The 11,981-nt window shown below is 35.2% G+C and overlaps 1 protein-coding gene and 1 pseudogene across 3 annotated transcripts in view; one reads left to right on the forward strand and one right to left on the reverse strand.

Moving 5' to 3' along the window:
• Window positions 1–11,743, forward strand: part of TCEA1 (transcription elongation factor A1) — a 56,968-nt gene extending 45,225 nt beyond the window's left edge. For 2 of the 3 annotated variants that reach the window (XM_004047009.5, XM_055348761.2), the window contains 2 exons: window positions 7,832–7,903; window positions 10,182–11,743. In XM_004047009.5, coding sequence (XP_004047057.4) covers window positions 7,832–7,903; window positions 10,182–10,190 — 81 coding nt within the window. In that variant the 3' untranslated portion in view covers window positions 10,191–11,743. Of the gene's footprint in view, window positions 1–7,831 lie in introns of all 3 variants that reach the window. The other variant, XM_055348759.2, reaches the window with a different exon arrangement.
• Window positions 4,086–7,194, reverse strand: LOC101141418 (ESF1 homolog; annotated as a pseudogene).
• Window positions 11,744–11,981: the final 238 nt, after the last annotated feature.

Genomic DNA, 11,981 nt, shown 5'->3' on the forward strand with positions numbered 1-11,981 from the left:
AGAATGATTTTTTTTTTAAAAAATTATTATTTTTTTTTTGCGGAGATGGGGTCTTGCTGTGTTGTCCAGGCTGATCCCAAATTTCCAGACTCGAATGATCCTCTCACCTTGGCCTCCCAAAGTACTGGGAATACAGGCATGAGCCTCTGTGCCTTGTCAGAATGCTTTCTTAATACTGATTCTAGTTAACTAAAACCAAGTTGATATATTTATACTTTCACAGAAATAGTTAACTATGAAAGCTGTGTCAAAATTTATAAAATATAAGAATTAATAAAATGACCATGTTCTTTTTTAAAAGTTCATAAGCAATTGTATTGGTTACTAGGTAAATTGGCCATAATCCTTTTTATTTTGCAGGACTATATAATTTAAGGAAAGTTCTTCACGCTCCTCCACATGGCTTATGAGTACTTTAGGCTTAACTGGTTTCTGGATAATTTGTTCCTTTTTGTAATATTGATAACTTACATTTATGTACGATATGACTAGCCTTTTTATTCTTCAACAGCTGAAAACCGTGTTATAGTTATTTTGGTTGCATGTGCATATGTGAAAATTGTTTTTATCACTCTCTTAATTTCATTTGCCAAATAGGTTTTTGTGCTATGTTATCTGCTGTAAACTCAAGATTGTCTCCTTAAGGGACAACTTACTATGTTTCAGATAGTAGATTTGGGGAATTGATTTTTTTCACTGATAGAACATTAAGCACTTAAAAAATAGCATCACTAAACTCTAAAGGGGCCTTTACTTAAATTTTGTTGGTAGTTATTTTTGTGGTTAAAAATTCAAAAAGTACAAAAGGTTATGAGTAGGAAATTCCATTCCCACTTTTGCCTGTGGCCACCTCGTTCTCCCTCCCTGAAAGTAAAGCAAGGTTACTAGTTTGTTGTGAAACTTAGGTATTTTATGTGTATACATGCAAATATTTTTGTTTTCCTTTTTCTTTTTTTTTTTTGAGACAGAGTCTCGCTCTATTGCCCAGGCTGGAGTGCAGTGGCACGATCTCAGCTCACTGCAAACTCCGCCTCCTGGGTTCACGCCATTCTCCTGCCTCAGCCTCCCGAGTAGCTGGGACTACAGGCACCCACCACAACGCCTGGCTAATTTTTTTGTATTTTTAGTAGAGACGGGGTTTCACTGTGTTAGCCAGGGTGGTCTCGATCTCCTGACCTCGTGATCCGCCTGTCTCAGCCTCCCAAAGTGCTGGGATTACAGGCGTGAGCCATCACGCCCAGCCTTTGTTTTCCTTTTTCTAAACACATACGGAAAATGTTATATGAGCTTCTGCCTCTTTTCTACTATTTACAGACATGTAATCTCTATTTTCAGATATACTTAATTTAACTAGTCTGAAGTCCTTTACCTGTTTGAAGCCTCATTAAGTCACAGTTGTGTATTTCCATGTTTCATTTTGTAGCAGTTTTACTACTGATTGTTACTAAAATGCATCAACACTGATGATAAAAGTGGTCTCAGAAAATTCTGAGTTTGAATTGCTCTATTTTCTTTTAATCAGGTAGAAATATCTTAACAATAAAAATTGTACCCTAAAAAATGCCATCTATTAGAAAGTATTAAGTATAAATAGAAAGTTATTTAAAAGTTAAAGCTTCTTTAAAATGTAAAAAGTAAAAGTGATATACTTACATAATCAAATTATAAATAGCTAAGACAAAAAACATAAATACCAAGTTTGTTTCTTTTAGCAAAAAGAACCCAGCCTAAAGTTGAAGCCAGTATGATTTTCTTAGAATCACAAAGTGTTCTCTTCAGATAGAAAACTCTCAAAGTTCTCATGGAAATAACAGATGTAAAAGAAATAAGTGTAACTCTTGATTACTGTGTACCCAAGAGGAGATTAAAATTTTTCCCAGAGAGCAAAAGATTCATGTCCACTTTTGGGGCCCTGGATATCAGAATTAAGTATATATAAAGTATAGCAGGAGTTTTCAAACCATTTTCATCTGAAGGCCTTAAGTGAGCAGAATGCTGCTGTTCTGAGGATGGTGCTGCTTTGTCTTCCTTTGGGCCTTTGAGTTGGAAGGCATGTTAATAGTTTACCGGTGTCATGAACCTTTGATCTTTGAAGTGGTGATAAACTGGTATTTTATCATCTCTTACGGAATTTCAGTATACCTTATTCTAACTGCAACATTATTAGTATTTAGGTTCTTGCCACAACTTAAACTTAAGAATAACATTTAACTTTAATAATGCTTTGTCATCTTCATTCAGAGAAATAACCTTTCTGTTTTTGAGACCTTTGGTTCTGGTAATTCTCTTCAGTTTAGAACTTCAGAAATTTATAACCTTTATAGATTAAGTTTTTAAAAATCATATTAGCTTTTTTTCTTGCTGAGTTCTCTTTTTAAGTTTTAAAAAAAGTAGTCGTGGTAGAATTTATATGTAACCTAAAATTTCCCAACTTAACCAGTTATTTTTAAGTGTACTGTTCAGTAGTAGAGCATTCGCAGTGCTGTACATCCAGTCTCCGGAACACTTTTCCTCTTGCAAAAGTGAAACTCTTTACCCATTAAACAGTAACTCCCCATTCCCCTCTCCCCAGCCCAACAACCACCATTCTGCTTTCTGACTCTCAGAATTTGACTATACCAAGTACTTCATATAAGTAGAATCATAGAATGTTTGTCTTATTGTGACTGGCCTATTTCACTTAGCATAATATCTGCAAGGTTTATCTGTGTTGTGATATATGTCAGACTTTCCCTACTTTTTACAGCTGGATAATATTCCATTGTATGTTCATACCACATTTTGTATATTCATCTGTTGATGGACACTTGGGTTCCTTCTACTTTTTAGCTATCGTGAATAATGCTACTGTGAACTTAAGTGTACAGATACCTCTTTGAGACTCTACTTCGTTTCTTTTGGTTATGTACCCAACAGTGGAATTGCAGTAGTAATGGCTTATAGAAAAATTAGGAAAATACAGAAAAATATGAGTAATAAATTTAAGTCATCCATTAAGCTGCCTTCCAAAGAGAACAATTATCAGTATTTTGTTGTTTGCAATATTTAGTGAATTTTTTTCTGTGTATAGTTGGAATTAAGTACTGTAAAAACTATTTTATGCTCTTCTTTTAACTTAGCTACCATAATGTAAGCATTTCCCTCTCTTTTAAAATTTTTCCAGAGAATAGTTTATTTGAGATGTATAAAATAAATCAGTGCTATACAAAAATAATAAAAATATTTTGCTCTTTTATTTACAAATTAATTTCATAAACAAACTATACTTAACATGATAAACAACAAAAAGTTCTTCCATCTTTTATGGCTAGAAAAATAAATTATTTTAATAGCTATTTAAATCTGCCTCCTGCTCCCAGAGAAATTAATGTATTATATATATATATATTTCAAATTATCCCTAACCTTTAAACGAACAAGCGTAGATACTGCTCTATTTTTACGTAGAATTGTAAACAGCCTTTTAAAAAGCTGGAGTAGGCTGGGTGCGGTGGCTCACGTCTGGAATCCCAACACTTTGGGAGGCTGAGGCAGGCGGATCACCTGAGGTCAGGAGCTTGAGAACAGCCTGGCCAACATGGTGAAACCCCCATCTCTACTAAAAATACAAAAAATTAGGCAGGCGTGTTGGCGCATGCCTGTAATCCTAGCTACTTAGGAGGCTGAGGCAGGAGAATTGCTTGAACCCAGGAAGTGGAGGTTGCAGTGAGCTGAGATCATGCCATTGCACTCCAGCCTGGGTGACAAGAATGAAACTCCGTCCCCACCCCCCCCACTACCCACCAAAAAAATCAGAAAGCTAGAGTAACTTTCCACTAGTTGGAATTGAACTTCATAAAATATAAACATTTTATAAACCCTACAATTCAGGTAATTTGATTTAATTATGACTAATCTATAGGAATATACAATACAAATTTGTCAGTCATCCAAAATTAAGAACAACTATTTATGAAGAAAAATTTTACTATGTTCAGAATAAGATTTTATTCATATTCTTGAAAGGTAGCTTTGTTCCCAATAAATATTTCTCCTACTATTTCTGTATATTTTAGGGGATGTTTTCAATTCAAAAAGAAATAACATCCAGTTATTTGACTTTTTTTTTTCTTGCTTGAAACTGCTCTGTTTTGGTTTTTACAGATTTAATAAACATTGACAAGGCAGGATCAGTGGACTTCACCGAAACCCCCGCCTCCCTGGTTCAAATGATTCTCCTGCCTCAGCCTCCCGAGTAGCTGGGATTACAGGTGCCAGCCACCATGCCCGGCTAATTTTCTTGTATTTTTAATAGAGACAGGGTTTCACCATGTTGGCCAGGCTGGTCTCGAACTCCTGACCTCAGGTGATCCACCCATCTTGGCCTCCCAAAGTGCTGGGATTATAGGCGTGAGCCACTGTGCCTGGCCCTTTTTTTTCTTTATTGCCTGAGTAAGTTCTTGTTTTTTCTGTTCTCTTTGCCAGGCTTTCTCCTCAAGGGTTTTTTCTACAGCTTTTGTTTTCTTGAAATTGGGATCTGAGGGATGCACATTGAACAAGTGGGAAGTGTACATTGCTTGAAACCATGCATTGCTAACATTTACCTCAAAGTCATCCTCTAATAATTTCTTTTTTTTTCATGAGCTGCTTTTTCTTCTTTTTGCTCAGGTTCTGGTGCTCCACAATCTTGTTGTAATTGAAGTGTTTTCTTACTTTCCTCATCCAGTGAGGAAAGCCATTTCAGCCTTTCATCTTTCTATTTTGGTTTCTTCTTCTGGAGATGTGCCATCTTTTGCAGATTTTGTTCACTTTTTTCTTTATACCTATTTTTTTAAACTTCTTTAGCAAAGTACTGGTCATTCATATCAACATCAGAGGGAAGTTAATTTTCACTGGCCTCTTTAGCAAGAGTCTTCTTTTTCTTTTTGTCTTTTTTTCTTTCTTCTTTAAAAATTGTTCCCAAGGGGTCAGTTTATCCTTTCCTTTCAATTTGTTCTTGACCATCTCTTTGCACTTTGTTTAAGACCTGGAACCCACTTTGTTTCCATTTCCATATCATTTTCTTTTTCTTTTCTTTTTCTTGAATAACCTGCAAAAGTTGCCTATATTTAGTGATTTGTTCTTCATCGTCCTTCTGACTTTTCTTTGTTTTCCCATCTTCTTCTACATTGACTTCATCATCACCTTGTAGCTCCTCTTCTATCTCCTCTTCATTTTCACTAGAGGAAGCTAAGTAGTCTTGAAAATCCATGTCCAAAAGCTCTTCCTTTTAAGCTTCCTGTTGAGTGTTGTAATTCTTTCATGTTCAGTCTCATCCCAAGTGATTTCCACCATTGATGTTCCCATTGCAGCAGATATGATATATATTTAGTTTATATGCTGTTAAATACACCTCTGAGGCTACGTCCTTGGGCTCATCATCAAAAGTAGTATCATCTGGTATAAACCTTACATCTATGAAAGAACAACTGCTTTCAAATTCCAGGCCACCACAATTCTCATAAATTTTACTGGCTGTTTCAGGAGAATCACAGTCTACTACTGCATAATAGTACTTCAGTCATTTGAATTGATAACCTCTCAGTTTTTCTCTAGAGGTCCAGTCCTTTTTTGGGGCATCTTCAGGAACACTTAATAGCTCTACTGGTCCTCAAACTTGCTCTTCCTTCACCCTCTCCTATCCAAACTCTGAAGAATATATTTTTACAGGAAATATAACACCTCCTTTAGGTTTAAATCAGTTGAACAGAGTCAGCAAATCTTTTGCCTTTAATCTATCCCAGTCCATGTTGCAAACTGCTAATTAATGTGTAATGTCATCAGCACGAGGAGCAGGTTTATCTGATTCTCTCCATGCATGCCCAAAACTTGATTCTTCTGGAAACAAATCTGCCATATCATCTTCATTTTCAGAACTAGTTTCTTTATTTCCTTTACCCCTTGCAAGATTAGGGCTGCTGTCACTTGCATCATCATCCTCACCATTCTCTTCATCCTCTTCTTCATTTTCATCATCACTTCCATTGTCATCATCACCTGAAGCTCTACCAATACTTGTAATTTCATTTTTAGATTCCTCATCACTTCCTGTTTTACTAACACTTTCTAAATCTTCCTTTAGAGCATCTTTGTCAAACATTTTACTGTCTGTTGAGTTTTCATAACCATCACTGCCACTTGCCGTTATGGATGGAACCACTGGTTGCATTTCTCTTCTTGTCTTAGAACACTTGATCTTGGGAGATTTCACAGCAGAGGTGCCTGAGTCTAATGTCCTTCATCTTTCTTTGAGAGAAGAGTTGATAGTATGTTGAATAATGTTTTTTTTCTCTTTTGTACTTTTTTGTGTAAATTTTTTGCTCTCCTTCTTTGGACTTATGTTGGGAGCTATCTTAGATTTACATGGTTTTCATTTTTTTAGTTCTCTCAGAATTATCTATATCAGTTTTATTTTCAGAATCCTTTTGATTAGCTTTCTTGGTTTCTTTCTTTTTCTCAACTAGATTTTTTTGAATATTTCTTTTTTAGTCTGGAGTTTTTTCTTCTGTATTTTCTTTTGATTCATTGCTTTGCTATCTTTATCAGAAAGATCAGAATCAGAATCTGAAAGGTCATAAAAACGTTTCAAGTCCTCTGCAGTGCTATGGTTAATGTGGTGCCCTCTTATCCACAGTGTAGTTCAACTTGAACTTTTTTTTTTGAGACGGAATCTTGCTCTGTTGCTGGGCTGGAGTGCAGTGGCATGACCTCGGCTCACTGCAGCCTCCGCCTCAGGGGTTCAAGTTATTCTTCTGCCTCAGCCTCCCCAGTAGCTGGGATTACAGGTGCCCACCACCACACCCGGCTAATTTTTGTAGTTTTAGTATAAAAGACGAGGTTTCACCGTGTTGGCCAGGCTGGTCTCGAACTCCTGACCTCAAGTGATCCACCTGCCTCAGCCTCCCGAAGTGCTGGGATTACAAGCGTGAGCTACCATGCCCGGCCAATTTTGACTTTTTGATTCTTTTCTGGCATTTCCCAAAATCTCAGGTCCTTTGCAATGTGCCTAAACTGTTGGTCACTGGTTATTTCTTGTTTGGTGCCATTTTTAACTTTTGATCTTGCTGAACATTAAATGCTTGAAGAAACCAAACACATCTGGAGTTCTCTCCCTTTTCTTTAAAAAAAAAACCCAAAAACCTTTGTAAGCATCTTACTGGCTGTGTAATATTTCATCAGATGGATATACTCTTACTTCATGTCATTACTTCCCTGTTGGATATTTGTTTTTAGTGTTGTGCTGTTATAAAATTATACTCTTTAAACATCCTTTGTATTTTTGTGTTTTTAATTGCCATCTTAGAAATAGATTAGATATCAAGTTTCTAGGTTACAGACAATGCTGCCTAACTTTTAGAAAGGTTGTTGGAGTTATATTTGTCAGACTGAGATATTCTCAATTTTTACATCTTCTTAATTTGTGAGAGAATATTGACATATGTTTAAATTTATTCATTTCTGTGCTTCTTACTGATGAAATTGTTTTTGAGATCCTTATTCGAAATAACTTACTGATGAATTTTTAATATATTTATTAGCTATTTATAAAAAATATAAGGTGTGACTTTAGAGGATTTTCCCACTTATCTGGGATATATTAAACAGGAAAGACGAAGGACTTAGGAAAATGAAGTTTGGAACTGTGTGCTCTGTTGACATTATTTAGCTTATTTGAACTTGTTTCAGACTTCTATTCATTTTATTGTGGTACCATTATATTTATTAAATATTATATATCTTTATGTATAACATTATTTGGGTTGGGTTTTTTTATAGTACTGCAAAAAGTACATTTAATTTAATTTTGCTGCAGGTACAAACCCGTAGTGCTGATGAACCAATGACAACATTTGTTGTCTGTAATGAATGTGGAAATCGATGGAAGGTATGGACTCTCTTGGATTCATATTATATACTCACTTAAAATAGAAAGATTTCTTCTGGTCTTTTCATAGGTCTGCCTAGATATCTAAATATATACAGATATGCTCACACTATACAGTACTCTTGTACTCCCTGACTACTTGTAATGGAATATACTATCTTGTTACCCTACTAGAAATAAAGAGTATTAACTTGACTTTACCACCTTTTTTTGTTTTGGTGCAGGAAATGGGGAGTGAATCTTAACTGTTTAATTATTATATCACTGTCCTATTTATACTATATTTATTAAGTTGTTTTGACTCTTGTACTTCCAGAAAATCTATACGTGTGTATTACTTGTTTTAATAGATTTTGATTTTGGAAATTTTTTTTTCCCTTGTTGAAATCAGACCCAATGATTTTAGTGTTTATTTTAGAAATTACAGATGAGCACTGCTGTCATTTGGTAGGCTTTTCACTAAGCCTTCATATTGCCTGTGTGCTCTTGAAATTAGTCCCACACAGGCAAGTTTATATTATTTAAATGATTCATTCTTGAGGGATTTTGTGAAACAAAAGCATAAAATTTAAATTTGGGAGCAGAAATACACATCAGTACTAAAAACATTTTAATCATTATTATAGATGAGGATGTTAAGGGTGTGAGTTTGGGAGGCTTATGTGGTAGGAGTTTAGTCTTTGGAATCATACAAACTGATTTTGAACTCCTTTGCCACTTCCCATTACTGAACTATACTGTTCTTATGTATTAAATGTAAATAGTACCTACATTTCGGATTGTGATGAAGAGTAGAGATAATATATTTAGTGTGCCTGATAATTGTTGGTGTTCTAAAAATGCTGGCCATTTTTATTAGTTTTTCTGAAGTTTGTACAAGATTCTTTTTTTTTCCATTTATACTTAACATAGACTTTTCAGTTTAATGCTCATTTTGAATTATTCACTTAGCTTAAAGCATTTTCTGAAAATCAGAAATGAACTAGAAGCCATTTGGGCCAGAGTCCCAAACCATATCGGGGATATCCATTTGGCTTCTTCAACTCCACTTTAAGGGGTTGGGGCCAGTACCTATTTTGTTTTATTTATTCATTAATTTTTTTGAGATAGAGCCTCACTCTGTTGCCCAGGCTGGAGTGCAGTGGCGCTATCTCAGCTCACTGCAACCTTCGCCTCCCAGGTTCAAGCGATTCTCCTGCCTCAGCCTCCCAAGTAGCTGGGATTACAGGAACGTGCCACCGTGCCCAGCTAATTTTTGTATTTTTAGTAGAGACGGCGTTTCACCATGTTGGCCAGGCTGCTCTTGAACTCCTGACCTCAGGTGATCTGCCTGCCTTGGCCTCCCAAAGTGCTGGGATTACAGGCATGAGCCACCGTGGCCGGCCCAGTACCCTTATTACGTACAAAGATTTAGTTCTGAGCTGGAAAGATTACTGCTACTGAAAGTGTCTTCATGGTTTGAAACAGTATTTCCTACCCATCTCAGGTTGCAGAAGTTGTCATTGGTCTAGGAGAGGGACATTCACCTTCTTTTTCAGTCGTGTTGAGAAAATTTGGCCTGTTCTCTTGGATTTGTTTTGCATGATGGATCTTTTTTGTTGTTGTTGTTTTTTGAGATGGAGTCTTGTTCTGTGGCCCTGGGTTCAAGAGATTCCCCTGTCTCAGCCTTCCGAGTACCTGGGACCACCATGCCTGGCTAATTTTTTGTATTTTAGTAGAGACGGGGTTTCACCACGTTGGCCAGGATGGTCTTGATCTCCTGACCTCATGATCTGCCCATCTCGGCCTCCCAAAGTGCTGAGATTACAGGTGTGAGCCACCGTGCCCAGCTGATGGATCATTTTTATTATGGTGATGAGGTGTGCAGTGCAGTTTGCTTTGAATACATGCACTTTGTGACACAAGTTTTGACATAGTACTTAACTGAATTTAAGAAAGTTCAATTTAGGATAGAAAGCTGATGCCTAGAGTGGCATATTTTAGAAGTTCAATTTTGGAATTGTTATTTTTTTTTTTTTTACCCTAAAAACATTATAAAGAGGTATTTAATAAAAATGCTGAAATTGTTTTATACAAGTTCTTTAGTTATATGTTCCTCGTAGTTCTAAGTTGGGAAAGTCAGGCACTTAAGATAGGTGATATTATGTGTGAAAAATACAGCATCTTTTTCAAAAATGCATGTTTTTTAAAAGCAATATCAGGTGTATGCTGTATTAAATGGGGAATGTACCTTGTTGGTATTTAAAGGTCTTACAAAATATTTTTTCTTTTTTGACAGTTCTGTTGAGTTGGAAGAATTGGCAAAATATCTGGACCATTAAGAAAACGGATTTTGTAATTAGCTTTAAACTAGGCCAAGCAACTAGTTTTCCTGCAAATCAAATTTTTAAAGCAACTTGGGTTAGACTTTGTTTTTGACCTAACATCCCTTCCTTAAATGCCTTCTGTAGTTTCAGATCAGTAGGGAGACCATATAATAATTGTATGGTACCTGTTTCAAAACATATTTTTTCTGTTTTTATAAGTAAGTTGATATTAATTAAACTCTTGGCAATATTTCTTCTTTCTTAAAGGAAAATATACCTTAACTTTTTTTCTTTTACACTGTGAAACATACACAGTAGAAATTCTGTTACTCTCTGTTATTAATACATAAATGAAAATACATTTTTTTTCATATTGGCATGTAGCTACAAATATTAAGGGAGGAGAAAAGGTAATATAAGTTTAGGTTTACCAAATATGGTGTGTATTCAAATAATACTTGACCAGCTTATCTAAAATGTACATAATTTTGAGGTAGCTTATGAATTTGATTTTAATTATTATGTTCACAAGCTTGGAATATTAGATATTATTTTGCATCTGTAACTAACCGTGATCATCATTTCTTGTAATTTCTTGTACATGTATATTACTTGTTCTTAATAGATTTTTGGAAACAAGACTTTATTGAGATCAGTTTGGTTTTCCTGTTAATTTACCTGTTTGACTTTATAATGTGTTTTAGTTTTGCAGAAGAACACTGTTGTAGTTTAGAAGGCTTTTCATAAATCCCCTCATAGGCAAAGATGAAAACTTCCCACTATTTTTTTCCCCTCTTAGGAAGACATACTGGAAAGAAAATGTTTAGCATGTTAGTGTAGTATAGCTATTGTAAACAGTTCATGACTAGATTTTGATTCGGAAATCTATACTGACCAAGGATTAATCTTAAGGATTGTATAATTCATTAAAGCTATGGTCTTTCCATGTGGAGACTGATAGAAAATAATTTTGTCCCAAGTCTTATTTGCTGACTTTTTCTGTCAATAAGTGAGATTGTTGAACAAACTGAATATATGGGCTATAGCAAGTAGCTTTACAGTACAGATCTTACAATTAAGTTTTGCTTTTGTTAAAGTGTGTACCATTTTTTCTGTTTGGAGTAAGACAAAAATTGTTTTGACATAGGTTCCCTAGGGTACACTTGCTCTAGCATACTTTAAAGGCCACTGTTGCAAAGTCTACATTTTATGCTGAATCTGCATTCTGTCAGGTACCCGTAGAAAGACCTCAGTACATGCTTTGCACTCTCCTTTGCTCCCTTTTTCCAATTTCTTATTGCATATCATTTTGTTGTAATACAGAAAGCAGCATTTTTAAATGTCCATGTTAAGAATTGGCCCACTGGTACCAACTCACCTCTATTTTGTCAGTTCATAGTTGAAGATTTTGTTTTATTTCAAAAACAAAGTACATTTTTGAAATAATGTTTCAGAATAAAATAATCTCACTTTTAAATTAAGTGATCCATTTTAAAATTTGTAATTCAATAAAGTTTTTTTGTTGTTAAACATATATCACATTTTGTCATTTTATTTAGACAATGAAGCTTGCTTTACCTTTTGTTTAACCACACACCTGCTGTCCCCTCAACTACTAAGGTATTTCTAAAGTACAGTTTTAATTAAGTGAAGCCTGGTCTTCAGTAAAAACTAGTATTCAGCAGCACTACAGAGCATGTTTTCTTTCTTATCTTTTCCTGGACCTCTGGTGATGGATGGAATGGCAGGTTCTGAGTAAATATGTGAGTGCA

This window comes from Gorilla gorilla, chromosome 7, assembly GCF_029281585.2.
Source record: "Gorilla gorilla gorilla isolate KB3781 chromosome 7, NHGRI_mGorGor1-v2.1_pri, whole genome shotgun sequence".
NCBI classification, from domain to species: Eukaryota; Metazoa; Chordata; class Mammalia; order Primates; family Hominidae; genus Gorilla; species Gorilla gorilla.